The 14878-nt window shown below is 42.5% G+C and overlaps 1 protein-coding gene across 1 annotated transcript; it reads right to left on the reverse strand.

Moving 5' to 3' along the window:
• Nucleotides 1–9684: 9684 nt before the first annotated feature.
• LOC109482902 (cholesterol 7-desaturase-like) lies at nucleotides 9685–14704 on the reverse strand. The gene is made up of 7 exons (XM_019785787.1): nucleotides 14509–14704; nucleotides 13947–14154; nucleotides 13241–13429; nucleotides 12521–12699; nucleotides 11940–12185; nucleotides 11316–11489; nucleotides 9685–10063 (listed from the first exon to the last, which is right to left on the reverse strand). Exons 1-7 carry the CDS (start codon nucleotides 14590–14592, stop codon nucleotides 9902–9904), a joined length of 1242 nt encoding a protein of 413 aa, XP_019641346.1. The 5' UTR covers nucleotides 14593–14704; the 3' UTR covers nucleotides 9685–9901.
• Between the last annotated feature and the right edge of the window lie 174 nt (nucleotides 14705–14878).

Raw genomic sequence — 14878 nt, forward strand, 5'->3', positions numbered from 1 at the left:
CTCTTTTGCACTGGATTTTTTTTCACCCAACCCTTTGGGTTTGTGGGAAAAAAATTCAGTGCAAAAGAGAAACCCCGATTAAAAAGCCTAAAAAACACGCGAAAAATTAACCCCAAACCCAAGCCTCTGCTTGGAGAGTACTGTGTTAATCCCATGCCTGAAACTAGCATGATAACCAGGCTATCTAGAAACTAGACTACTAGCAGGGTTGAAGACAACTATTAAAAAGATACTGTCATAATTATGTACAAGTAGAGTACTACTGTAGAGTATACTAGTCTACCCTCACTGAGTCAGGGCAAGCATTATGTATGCAATCCTCTTCAGCCCATTGTGATAGTGGACCATGTTGTTATGCCGCATATGTCAGAAATATTGTCTACACATTTGTGTCCTGTACATGTACCTCAGAGTAAACTACGTATACAGCTATTTCGTATAGCAGTATGTTCTTATGGCCGTGTTTTCTTTAGATCTTTGCAAATTATCAAGCCTCCACCAGGCCTTCAGAATTAGGCAAAAAAACGAGAAAATTGGCCAGGGGAGTCTGGCAAGTGGGAAGGTTGTTTTTTCCCTCCGAACTGCGCGGCCTGTGAGCAAGAAGCTCCTTACTGTGAGTCAAACACCAAGGCAGCCAAACTCCCATGGCAAATATTCTCCTATATTTGGCCAGTGTAGTCTGGTATACTAGTATACACCTCTTCACCAAGCAACCCCCTCCTGCGTGTCCTGGGATGAAGTGTTCCCTGCTGAGATTCCCTGCTGCATACACCACAGAGCAGGCCACAGAGGCAATTTTGGGGAAGTAGGCTGATAGGATGATACCCCGGCTATAAATGGAGCACAACTAGCTATTTTAGCAACTATCTCAACATCCCTTTTCTGAAGACAAAGTTGTTATTCACACCAAGGAGGTTTTTGGACCTCCTTGTTCACACTTTCAGTTTCAAAAAAAATTGTGCAGCTTTCAGATGGTACAGTGCCATTGGACTTTCTATGATTTCTTGGTTGATAATCCTAACAGCCCAGCGTGATAACAGGGATTGTTTTCTAAAACAGTTTACTGTCCTCTTTACAAACACAGGTCAGGCCTAGGGACAAGCTGATTAAGTTGAGCCAGATCTGAGGACAATACCAACTTCACGGAGGGGGTAGGCTAGGAATAGTACATTGTGGTCACTTCGAAGACATTAAAAAACCTTCCAGATTTTCCATAATGACTTTCCTGATGACTAAAAAGTATAAATAGTCCATTGGCAAATGTAAAAGATTTAGTTTTAACTTTTTGTATGGGTAGTTTACAGCAAAGATGCCCCAGCTCACTTCTGCTGTTCCATGCACAGATGGTACTGGTGGCTTCCCTGGGTGGGTGGCTTATCTTTGGTGGCTGAAGTGGCAGACTCTAGACCACATGCTGTGCAAATGAATGTGGTGGTGTTTCACACAGCTTGACCAGAGCAAGGAGTTTCAACTCCAAGCAGATTTAGAGTTTGGCTCAGTGTTGTTATACAGCATTAGTGTAACAGAGGGGTTTATCCTCCGCTAACTGACCATGCTAAATGGTCGTGCGACCTTTTAGTGTAGTGGTTAGCGTTGGTGACCGCCAAGCAGACAACTCGGGTTCGATTCCCGGTTGTGACCTGCTCGCCCCTTTCGGTTTTTACAGTGGTTCCCACACCGGGAATCGAACCCGGGCCTTGGCGGTGAGAGCGCCAAATCCTAACCACTAGACCTGCAACATTACATCAATAAATACACTAAAGGTTGCCTTTTTAGTTTATTGATCAATGACATATTTATACTCAACTAGAGATCGAAGAACTCATGCCTTCGATCATGTGAAGTGAAGTTTTGGTGGGTGTTGTATTTTCATATGTTTCTATTTTATTGTGTAGATGTTTTTATTTGTTTACATCCAATACTCAAACTTCTAAACTGAAACCAGGAGAGAGGAAGGGTTACTGTGCTGGCAGGGATGGATCTGGCATGAGCCACCCCACTGGTTTATAGACCATGGAGAGGAGAGCTGCCCCATGAGAAGCAATTTGCCTGTTTGAGAAGTGACCAGTAGCCTTGGTGCCATGTTTTGTAACAGGGGTCCTAGCACTTTTTTCTCCGTCCATGTTTTTTTGTACCAAAACGGATGGCTCCTAGGCTAGGGGATGTCAACTTTAATTCTTTGGTTGATTTTTTTATATTTACAGTGTCTGTAATTTCCCTTATTTTTCTTGTCTGCAAAATTTATGTAAATGTTCATTTTTAAAAAAACTTTGAGGTGAAAAAAAACAAGACTAAATACAAGCATGACCATGGCTGTCAGCCTGGTTATCTCACCTCTGCCATCTGCAGTTAGCCTGGGTGCCAGACGCTAGCGTTCATAAAGCGATAGATTTTTTTTGTGTCCGCTACTGTATCCGCCGCCCAACCCCAGGCTGCCCCAAACCCAATATCTTTCACGCTAGGAGATAATTAGAGCCAGTGTGCAAATCAGGGTCGGCGGGGCGTGTGCCTTTCCCGGGCCGAGGAATTATCGCCGACTCGCGGTAGGGGATGGCACCCAGGCTATCTGCAGTGGATTCTTCTATATACCACAACAGATTTCATGTTGCAGGTCACTTCATGATACATTTTAAACTGGTACGAAGGCAAAAAAGACGTACAAATGTTGCATAAACACACTGAGCTGAAGTTTAGGCTAACCGTTAGGTTTAGGTTAGCTTCGACACTTGAGGGAGAAGTTGTTCCATAACCAATCTGGCCCCCTTCCCCATTCAAGATTTCCTGCCGCCGCCTCTGTAAACCCTACATCTACTTGGAGATGATAACGTACCCTCCTCCAGGCCTGCCTCACTCAGGAGCTCAGGAGCATTTGCACAACATGTGGCTTGTACAGCCACAGAATATAGGGCAGCAGGGGGCTAAACCAAACCCTTTGAAGATGAGCCCTGAGCTACCATCCGTGGCATATTGTAAACTACCCTGATACTAAACAAGGTTCGAACTGAAGCTTTTCATTGTTGCCTATGGGCTGTTTAGACTTTCTAATCACAGAGAAGAGTTCTAATGGAAAATCTAGTAGGCTTCTGAAGGTGTTTCTGAAGTGACCACAATATACTATTCCTAACCTTCCCCTTTCATGAAGTTGGTACAGTCCGAGATCTGATCACTGGTCAGATTTAATCTGCCAGCTCTGGCTTTCACTGAAGTTTGAGCTGGCCTTCGGCTGCAGGGAGGACAGTGAACTGGTTTAGAGTTTAAGTCGTATCTTCCAAGAAATCATAGAAAGTTTAGTGGCACTCACAGAAGCGCTATACATAACTTATCATTATATCATAAACATGCAATCAGAAAGATGCACAGAATTCTTGAAAGTGCGGGGAATATGGCTGTTTTGAACTTGGAACAAGGTTGGTTAAATGATTAAGTGCGTTTCAGTAATAGCAAATCTAAAATGTAGGCTAGAACAAGGAGCTTCCATAGAACGTCCTTGGCTAGCATAAGCCTGTGTCGTGCCATCCTCTGGGCTTCCCATTGTTCCTAACTGCCTCTCAGGATATGTGGTGTTATCAATCTCAGCAGGGATCGGCTCATCCATTGAAGGAGGGGTTGTTTATTTATATTGAACTGGCTGGAGTAGTACTCTCCAAGCAGATCATACGGTGGGCAGGCAGTTTCACTTGTCTTGAGAGTGTGTTGTCATGTCAGTTTGCAAAGATGTGAAGAAACCATGGCCATAATAACATATTGCTAGAAAGAAGATATGTCTGTAGTCTCTGAGGAACATATATGGATGTACTGGACGAACATGTGTAGATAATTCTGACCTTTGTCAGAACAACATGGTCACATGGATATTGGACCACCCACACAAAAGAGGGCCTGCAAGCCCATTTTCGTAAGGCGTAATCAGGCCGTTTTAGCCTTCGTAATCCGTAGGCGGCCGTCCAAAATCATCGTAATTCGTAATCGGTACATTAGCCGTAACGCGTAATTGGTCGTTTTTATTCTCCGTAAAGCGTAATTAGGTACTTTTATGCGACGTAAAGCGTAATCCATGAGATCATAAGAGCATAGGCTGATTTCAAAATGGTCCAGTCCACAACCGATAATGCCGTCCTGTCAAAATTTAGGTCTCAAAATGCTGGAAATAGCGTTTCAGAAGGGTTAAAAATTCAAAATTTGCCGGGGGCGCATGGGCGCATGCCCCCGGACTCCCCTAACAAGCTCGCGCCTGCGGCGCTCGCTGACGGACGCCTTCGGCGCCGCAAATTTCCGTCTCGTAAACGGTCGTCGCCTTTCCGAACGGTCGTCGCCTTTTCTCAGAACGGTCGTCGCCTTTCGGAGCGGTCGTCGCCATTTCCGAGCGACCGAACTTCAGTTCCGAATATCCGCGGCATGTTCGGGACTTCCCGGAGTTCTTGGAATGTGTGAATCGCACTCAGTCCATAACATGGCGACCGTAAGCGGGCCAGAAAAGTAACTTGTCTCCTCAACTGCTGATTTTATAAGATCAGCATACGATCCTAGGCCTGGATCTTCTCCAGCCTATTCTCATTCTTTTTTCCCTTCGCCAGCAAACTGAAGAAGGGTTCATATAATGCCGTTTATACAAATGACAAATGAATCTTCAACCAAAAACAAACATAGATTCCGTCCCTGTGCTATATTTCTCAATCCCTGTGGTATGTATTCCTTTCGTTTACGTAAAATTCATGTAGGATTAATAAAGGACCTGCTGTTTTAGAAGGGGGACAATGTCTTACTTTGACAGGAGTTTTGACAAACTTGTAAAGCTATTTTCATCCCGAAATGTCTATGTTTTGTTACCTTGCTGAATGTTAATACTTGACACATTCACCACTGCACTGTATGTAAATACGACACATTCACTGGGTAGCACATCAATGCCATGCTGGTGACAAGTGTGAAATGGCCTGCCATGCTGGGCAAGCACTGAGACAACAAAATAAAACCCGGCTGTGGTGGAGTTGTGAGTCAGTCAGTCAGGACATAATGTCCTTGGTCAGAGTAAATGCCTGCATGTGTGATGGTGCTTCCGAATGAATGTTTCTGAGTCAGACCATCCTGCAGCATTCATAAATTACATGCTCGCACAATGGGCTGTTCCAAAAATACATGTGGAGTTTTTCTCGCCCCCGTTTCAAATTCAGCAATGTATGAAAACCTACAAACGTTCTAGTTCAGAGGGTTTTTTTTTTCAAATAATGTTTATTCGCATTTCAAAAGGAAACAAAGAAAAAAGGGAGAGGACATGTTCACATACAAGAAAAATAAATACCCAGAGACATTCGAGTTCAGAGTTACCCAAACCCTTCCCGTTCCAATCGAGAATTTCTCAAACACTAACCTAGTTCTAACCTACATAATTCAACCCCCGGAACTTATAATTATAATACATGTACTAGCACCCACGCAACTTCAATCCACCTAGCCAAGTTCTGGCCCGTCTTCGGTCGCGATGTTATCTTCAGGAAGTGTGATTTCACACATTCAAAGAACTCGGGGAAGTCCCGAACATGTCGCGGATATTCGGAACTGAAGTTCGGTCGATCGGAAATGGCGACGACCGCTCCGAAAGGCGACGACCGTTCTGAAAAAAGGCGACGACCGTTCGGAAAGGCGACGACCGTTTACGAGACGGAAATTTGCTTCGGCGCCCGAAAGCTTGCCCCCCCCCCATCAAAATTTCAAATCACGGTGTAAAATTTGTGTAGTGATATTGCCCCTGTTCTGGCAGGTGAGTGAGTTGGGACACCATAAATCGGGGCCGGTCTAGGCTGAATCAGGTGACTAGAGTGCCCCACGACTAGGAAGCCAGTATCCATAGCATGTATAATATTTATAAAGGTTGATCGTCACAAACAATTATGGCGCGCTCGGAACTCGCTGATCGGCTTCACCTATCGCCCGGTGCCTTCGGCAGCCACCGGTTCGAAGCCGATTTCGGGTGATTTTGGCACCCGCCAGAACTTGTCTTAACTCCAAAAAACTCCTGGATCGGCCGCCTATGCGCCAATCAACACAAAGGCAATAGTTTTGACGTAGAACTATTAGTTGCTGTGTTTTAGAGGGTCGGGAATCCTCATGATCTAACGTAATTCGTAATCAGCTCTGAGAATTTAACGTAATTCGTAATCGGCGGTGAAAATTTGCCGTAATTCGTAATCAATACCCCCCCTTGCAGGCCCTCACAAAACCATTATGACAGTGGATGAAGCAAGTCCTTTAGTAGTGGAGGAGGGGACAAATTACTCTTCAAGCAGAGGTTGGTGGGGAAGACTGTGACCTTTCTATCATATATAAATATATGTAAATATGTCCCGCTTTTTTAATATGTCGCTACCCCCACCCGCTGTTGGCAATATTAGGCAGGAGGAGGAGTTTTTGTTGAATTGAAAGGGAGTTCAGAGAGAGTGTATCGAAAGCAAGTGCCGAAAGAAATTAAGTGCCGACACGCCACCTAAACATCAGGTTCCGACTCCGAGGCACCCGACGATCATAATTAGCAAATGCCAAACTTAGCACGTGAGGATGATGGAAGATCGTACTGACGCTCAGGGGCTTTGCCTGGTTGGTCAGACCACGCGCTGCGGGTGTCCGTCCCAACATAAATTCCTTAGCCGACTACCGACTGCACATACTGTTGGTGGGGTTACGTGTAGCAACAGTAAAAACGGGGCATATTCGAAAGGTCACACTCTTCCCCCACCCTCCTCTGCTAATAGAGAGTAGGAGAGTTACAGATTTCAAATACAGATACAAACTTCAAAGTTACAGTGCTTGTTGGCACATTTAATAGACCCCTACTAGCCCACCCTGGGTCTATTGTGTTTGGTTCAGGGTCTGGTTGGCCCCTGGAGCTGTGTTTGTTTTGCCAGATTAACTATGGCCACTGGGAAGGCGCCCTGCAATCAAGGGGAGGGGGTGACAAATAGGTTCCCCTCCCATCCTATTAACACTTATCTCTATTAACTTTTGCTGGACACCATAAAGCTCCATGGGTTCACACAAGAGACTAGGAGGTATCTTACCTTTGTAGTAAGATTGAAGGTTGTGTATGGTTGTCTTTTAGGGTAAAAGGTTACTCAATGTCAAAAGACAAATTACGACCGTGAGTATATATCAAGGAGTTTACCTAATGAGTGGATAAACCTGGCTGCTGCTGGTTTCAGACACTGGTGTTAATTATACATATATACATGTTATAGTATTCAGTCCATGTAATCAAGGGGGTTTGATGTAATAGAAGTGGACAAATCACTCCATACAAGTCTTACTCTAAAGTTTGACAACTAGAAATTTGTGACAGATTGATCTACTACATGTAGTATAATGGTGTCCCTAAACTGAAAAATGCAACAACACCAATTTCAACGTCCGAATTCTGTATTCAAATTTTCGAAAGCGGCGCACACGGTTAGGGCAAAATGCGGTCTAATCGTTCTGTGGAAGCCAGGGAAGCCCGGTCCGTGCCGTAAAGTACGGCCCAGTCCGGAACCCGTTATCGAACGTTATGGCGGCCCGGGTATGATATAAAATTTTGTATAATCATCCAAAATGTTATTCCTTGATATAATATGGGTACATCACAGATTTCTCTGCAATATTCAAATTTCTGTAATGTAAAGGGTCAATGGATTGTGGAAAAATTATTACACCCAATTCTTGAGTGCATGGCAAAAGAAATCAGTTGTATCCCATGAAAATTATACAGCTGAGTGTATGTAAAGGTGGACCATTTTTATACCTCCATGGGTGGACTAACGTTATAACCAATGTAGCAAGGTAACCGTGGAATTTTCCTGTTGTTTTGTGTAAGCCAGGTGAAAGACAAGTACTGTTGTTTTGAGTAGAAAAGCCAGGTGAAAGAGAAGTACTGTTGTTTTGTGTAAGTCAGGTGAAAGACAAATACTGTAGTTTTGTGTAGAAAAGTCAGGCAAAAGGTTTTCATTTGACTTAAAAAGTGAATAAAAACATTAACAAAAGGTCTTAGCGTGGAAGTTCATCAGTGTTGGTATACATCATTGTGAATAAAGTCTAAGCTTTCTTTCCAACACTGGAATGAAAGTGGGACTTACTCCAAATTTTCGGTCAACTTCCATCAACCTTGTGACGTGATCATCTGGACCCAATCCCCTCGACCTGCCTTTTGACATACAATCTGTACAGCTTTGTCATTATGTATTTTCGTGTTTGGGGTGCCATTTTTTTACTGTACATGTGGATAACTTCATCAGTGTCTAAGTCTAGGGGTATCTAACTTCCTTTGAAATTCACCTACAGAAACAAAGAAAATAGCATTTTAGAGGGTTTAAAATATCCCCTAAAACTCTCGCACCTTCACTCTTGAGCCAGTCAACAGAAAGGTGCTGTTGGGCGTGGCACAGGCTAACAGACAGTGCTGAAATCAAAGGTGTCCCTATGGCCAGAGGCCACCAAAATTTTGTCTGGGACAATTCAATGTACACTTTCGGGAAATTTTGGGACAGTAGAAAAAATTTACAATTTTTTGTTCGCCATGCCATTGTTACGATGTAGGTGCACAAATCAGCATTTAAACTGCTTTCGATAGGCAATTATGGATAGCATTACCAAAAACTTTGGCAAGAGGGGGTAAGAATTCGTTCTATGTAAAGGAAAAGGTTGACATGGGTAGCATTACCAAAAACTTTGGCAAGAGGGGGTAAGAATTCGTTCTATGTAAAGGAAAAGGTTGACATGGGTAGCATTAGCAAAAACTTTGGCAAGAGGGGGTAAGAATTCGTTCTAATAAAGTATGTAAAGGAAAAGGTTGACATGGATAGCATTAGCAAAACTTTGGCAAGAGGGGCTAAGAATTTGTTCTATGTAAAAGAAAAAGATGACATGGATAGCATTAGCAAAAACTTCAGTTAACATTGGTATCAATAAATTGAAGTAGTGTAGCACTTACTTGCTATAGTCAGTATTAAAGACCACATGACACCAAAATATAACCTTATCTAATTCTGTATCTGTATTTGTTTAGATGGTATAGCTGCCTCTCGGCGTAACACACCAGCTTCGCAGGCATGCGGCGCGGCGGCAGCTGGCTACATTACACCAAAGACTTGTTACACCTACTTTATTACTATTGTTCATAACAATTAAATGGCTATAGTTATACATAGTGGTCATGAGGGTTATGTATCGTTATGAATAATAGCCAAAAGTCATGTATATGGTATAATGGTAAAAATTGATATGCATAATTATATATAATAACCAAAATGGATATGCATAGTTATATATAATGGTTAAAAGGGATATGCATAATTATGTATAATGGTTAAAAGGATATACATAATTGTGTATAATGATCAAGAGGAATATACATAGTTATGTATAATGATCAAGAGGGATATACATAATTATGTATAATGATCAAAAGGGATATACATAATTATGTATAATGGAAAAACTAATATGTATAATCATACATGATTATAGATAAATATAGTATAATTATGTATAATTATGTATAATTGGACTATACCCTAGGGACTAATTAACACATTCCACATATTTGTCACCTTCTACTATGTACTCAGAAAAAATATAAACCTAATTGGGTAAAGCAATTTAGAGTTATTAGCGAGGAGTCCATAATTAAAGTGTTTTTCCATAATTAAAGTGCTGCTTGTTACATACACATAATATTAGATCCTTCACACTTCTGCATCAACAGAACACTTATTGAGAACAAAAACATTCTTTGTTCAATCTATATTCATATTTGACTATATTCATATTATGTTCAATTTCATAAGTCAGTGGACTTTTCTTAAAACATTTTTAAGACTGATTGGTTTGCAATTCCTCAGCGTAGTTGGCAGAACTTTTGTTGTTACCATGTCAAATGTTACCAGTCCAAGCTTGTTCTATGGGTTGTGAATCGCGGGCTATTTTCACTGTAAAACTGCGAGTACCAGCGACGGTGGCGAACGATGGCAGCGTCTTCCTTCACCAATACGGGCTTGGCTGGATAAGACTTGTTGTTCCAAACAGTAACATCTCGTTCCAACTGTAGATGAGGATAAACACATCATTTTACAACCCTTAGTTTGTAGTTTGAAACTACATTTTTACCTCCATGAAAATTTGGAGGTATTGTTTTTGGCGTGTCTGTATGTATGTATGTCTGTGTGTGTGTCTGTCTGTGTGTGTGTCTGTGTGTGTTTCCGCAACTTTGTAGTCAGCATAACTTCAGAACACCTTAAAAAGTTTATGGATTGTGATGATATTTGGTATGATGGTAAGTCTTGGAAAGACAAAGTCAAGGTCAAGTATGGGCCTCCTGGTGGATGACCTTGGTACTGCAGCAGAACTTCCTGTTTTTGTATCTTTTGTCCTGAACAAGCTATGGTCTTGACTTTTTGGTGACAGATAGCTTATCCTGTCAGGAATAAGTGGCGAAAGTTTGGTCCCCCTAGCAGCTTGTTCTGGAACTGCAGGTTAGTTTCTGGTAAAAACTTTCAAAGCCAATAAGTCCAGATAGGAACAACATATTTTCATAATTTTTGGTGTGTAGGTAGCTGAGAGAGAGATGTACATAATTAAATGCAAATTATGCAAATGAGGACTTTATTTGAATAATTAATGAGGGAATTCTATCATTACAGTGTTTTACATTATACTACTTTCATACATGTAATGTATGTAACCTATGGCAGGCGGAACTTCAACAGATACTAATTATGCAAATGATGACCTAATTTGCATAATTAATGTGAAAATTCTATGATTTCTTAATGGTGAATGATGGGAATGTCATACTTGGGACATCTGTAAGTTAATCAAAAGTTAACATACATCACGATGCATATATCATGTTAATGCAGAGGTCATTTGCATAATTAAAGAAGAAATTTACATTTACATATCAAGCCCATATTACATGGAGGTATGAAATCTCGGAATTCTTGTTTCATTTAAAATCAACAAAATTAGTACATTGTATTTTAGTCATTACTTGACAGAATAACAGAACAGAAAAAATTCTACTTCTTGTTTTGTGACGATCATGACAAAGGATAATGTTCTGAAATGTCACTTCTTGTGCAGTCAGAAATATCACTTTCTTGTGCAGAAAAATGAGGTTATGCATTAATTGTCATTCATCCAGCTTCTATAGACAGAATATCAAAACCAAAATGTACGCGGTGAATAAAAGACAAGAACACAGTTCTTTGTGGTAGAATAAGGGGATAGTAAGGCACAGTTTCCGGCTACATATATTTTCCAAATTTTGTTTGATGTGGATATCCCTTACTAACCTGTACGGCTTCTCCCCACTGAACCGTCTTGGCGACAAATGTTGGTGTTCTGCGGCTGGCATAGATGCTCTGTGTGTAGTGTAGCAGGAGGGGCTCCACAGGAGTGATGGAACTCACCAGGACCAGGTTCATCAGAGGACCATCAATGTATAGGAACACCACACCTGGGCCGTTCTGTCGGCAGAAAGTTAAAGTTGCGGTTAGACAATGATGTCAATATGACTGCAATATATGTAAACCTGATAATGGTACCGGCTTCCAGGTCTGACAGCATGGGGATGTCAAAGTTTGAGGAACTCTGGGGGTATCATGGTGCCTAATAGTAATGCACGGACCAACTGACTGTAAAATTTGTTCCTCCACTACACCATCTGACTGTATAATAAAATGCAGGCTTAGTACTTTGTGTTCCATGTCCTATTCGTGTATCCGTATGTATGTAATTGCTCTGTGTTTCTTTTTGTATCCAACATGACAGGTTGACGTAAGTTTGTACTCTTGCTTTGTTGATTGATTTTAATAAAATTTACCGGGCTGGAACGTTGGGTGATTTGGAATACCCCATGTTGCATTCTATATAAATGCCAAACTGTCATGGTGCCAAACTGTGAGTCATGTACATACCTGTAGGGCATGAGCCTTGATATTTGACCCAGGGATTCTGTGGCCAAAGAGATACACGTCCATCTCCACTGTCATGGTGCCAAACTGTGTGTCAGGTGAAGGGAGTTGCTGCCAGTCGGCCTCCCACCTGTGTGTGAGGAAACCGGCCAGGGATGACCAGATGTGGCGCAGGTCGTTCCCTGCCGTCACGCCCGGCCCGTGGAGGTGGTTCAGGTGGCCGACGTCTGCACCGTTCTCAGATATCTCCTGTTCATAACGACAAGGTGGTGAGACCACATGTTTGCTGTAGCACCATCAACATTATGGTGCGTGTGTGTGCGCGTGTGTGTCTGAGTGTGTGTGTGTGCGTGTGTGTATTATTAATCAATACATTTATTCATATATATTCATACATATTCTTTATAATATCTAGACAGATGGGTAGACATAGACCACTTTGCTAGGTGGCCTAAAGACTTGAAGGATTGGCACCATCCTACAACCATTACCGGTATATACATGGGATTCAAAATATGATCTAGGCACTGACATATGCAGGCCTGTGTAACTAGCTAACATCTTGTCATTGGTAGAAAGGTTACCTCCACATGTGCGTTGATGAAGTGTTCAGAGAATCCCCGGCACGTCCATTCCCCGCTCTGTATCTCCTCGATGGTTTTGGGTGTCCAGGAGGGCTCCTCTCCGTCACAGTGGTACCAGACGTAGATGCTGCCGTTTCGCTCCAGACACCTCCACGACTTCACACGGGCAACGTCTGGAACTGCAAGAACACCTGGTTGTTATCTAAACTTCTTTTACTACTTAAAAGACATGAAAGAAAAACAGCCAGAGGAGCTGAAGCTGCCTATAGCTAACTACCTAATATGCAAATAGACAATTAGAGTTCATTTGCAGAAATCATATTAGTTCATTATATCATCACCAAAATAACAGCGGTTGCCCAATGACAGTGTTATCCTAACAAAGAAGGCAATTCTAGCATTTTATCATGAATAATGCAAACAAGGTCCTGATTTGGATAATTTATGTTCAGCGATATTCAACTTCACTTGACTTCCAAATACCAGAAATATGAAATTCCTAGTTAGCAATTTCCACCATCGAATTACAGTGTTTCCTCATTGATTATGCAGAACCGAGGCCAAAATCTAATCATTTCGAGGCCTCATCAAGCCCACCCACATACCAAATATGAAGATATTTATTTCTTGAGTCATCATGTTGACACACAGACAGACAAACACTTGATAGCATAGGTGAATTTAAAGGAAGTATCATAACAGTAAATTAAGGTGCCTCACCTTTAGCAGCATACGGAATATGCATGCACTTCCCGTCCTCTCCCCGATACCGCCATCCGTGGAAGGGGCACTCAATACAGTTCCCGACCACCCTGCCCCCCACGCCCAGGTTAGCCCCCAGGTGCGGGCAGTAAGCGTCCACTACAGACACTGTCCCATCTTCCTGGCGAAACACAGCAAGGTGCTGTCCTGTGAAGGCATACGGTAAGTTAGCCTGGTTTATACCAGACCTATTTTAGCTCCAGAGTCTTGGTCCTCTCCACAAATAGAGGATAAAGTCTAGCCTTTATAGTGTCAGTCCTTTTAGCTTTCGTCCGCTCCCCAAGATCTGCTAGCGGACGAAAGCTAAAAAGGCTGACACTCAGGCTATAAAGACTCTGGAACTAAAATAGGTTTGATAACCAGGCTAATGGTATGTCAGTGGTCTCTTGTCCTAATATCCATTGGGGTGTAATGGCATGCTAAATAGATATTGCAATATGAACAATGTTCCTCTCTTTCTTACTTGCACATGTCATGTTTAAAGTCCTATCATCGGATGCAGCTAATTCATTGAATTTCCTCATTGATTGTGCAAATAGGCTCCTGATTTGGCTCAAATTTAAAAAGTCCAGCTTTGTCTCGCATTTGAAATTACAGTTCTGAACCCAGGTTAAAAAAGGCATAGAAAATAAATGCAGCGGTGTCTAGTCTATAAAATCATTACCTAAGGCGACAACCTCCTTGACCTGTCCCCGCTGTAGGAAGCGAGACTCGAGGATCCCCCACCAGCCGTTGGGGAAGACCGGCGGGAGATGCCCCCTCTGCCGCCGCCTGCGTACATCGTTAGCGAAAGCTTTCATGTTCCTCTTGCCGTCGGGGTGGTAGCCAAGGTCACCGAGCTGGCGGGAGAGCACCATCGGACAGAACAGTACCTGGTAGAGTAAAGGGACTCTTTTTACATAACCAAGTCTTGTATTCAGTTGATGTTTTGGTGACTGTCAGTCACCTTCCTCAGAGCAATTCTGACTGGTTCACATCGCACTGCAGCACAGGTGTTGCTGCTATGGATGCATTCCTAAACATACAATAATTACCTATCTACACATATGTGTGGTTACAGTGCTGCAGTGCAATGTGAACCAGCACTAGTCCCCTTGGGTCAGACTTGCCCTGAGGAAGGTGACAGATGGTCACCAAAACCTTGGCTGAATAAAAGACTTGGTTGTGTAGAAAGAGTCTCTTTACTCAGTGACTTACCAACCTGATGAAACTATTCACGCAAGTACCTGGTAGAGCCAGATGGCGCCCGCCAAACCCACAGCAAACAGCAGCAGCACTTCTACTGATGGCCACTGGAACGTGAGCAGCATTTCTCCCCGGAGCAGCACCCAGGCAGCGTCCACTCGGGCAGGGCCATGTTTCAAACCGACAACAGATGCCAGGACCGCCAGCAAGACCGCAAACAGATGACCAATATGCAACATCTGTAAAGGGGATAGATGAGGAATTTTCCACTGAATTGCACATTTCAAAATTACCTTTGAAAAGCCCTTAGAAGTTTGTAACACTAACTTATAATATTGAGACTGGGACAAACAGATGATATTTCAGGTACATAAAATGCATACGCACAGATAGAGTAATACAAGCCCTGAC

The sequence above is a fragment of the Branchiostoma belcheri genome, unplaced genomic scaffold (assembly GCF_001625305.1).
Source record: "Branchiostoma belcheri isolate BF01 breed outbred unplaced genomic scaffold, Haploidv18h27 scaffold61, whole genome shotgun sequence".
NCBI classification, from domain to species: Eukaryota; Metazoa; Chordata; class Leptocardii; order Amphioxiformes; family Branchiostomatidae; genus Branchiostoma; species Branchiostoma belcheri.

Bases quoted from the DNA above. Each gene is read 5' to 3' on its own strand.
- LOC109482902 (XM_019785787.1), bottom strand. From the start codon at position 14,592: ATGCTGCTCACGTTCCAGTGGCCATCAGTAGAAGTGCTGCTGCTGTTT. The intron at 14,155-14,508 runs GTACTTGCGTGA...TTACTCTACCAG, and splicing joins GCGCCATCTGGCTCTACCAG to GTACTGTTCTGTCCGATGGT. The intron at 10,064-11,315 runs GTTAGTAAGGGA...CCTCATCTACAG, and splicing joins AGTGGGGAGAAGCCGTACAG to TTGGAACGAGATGTTACTGT.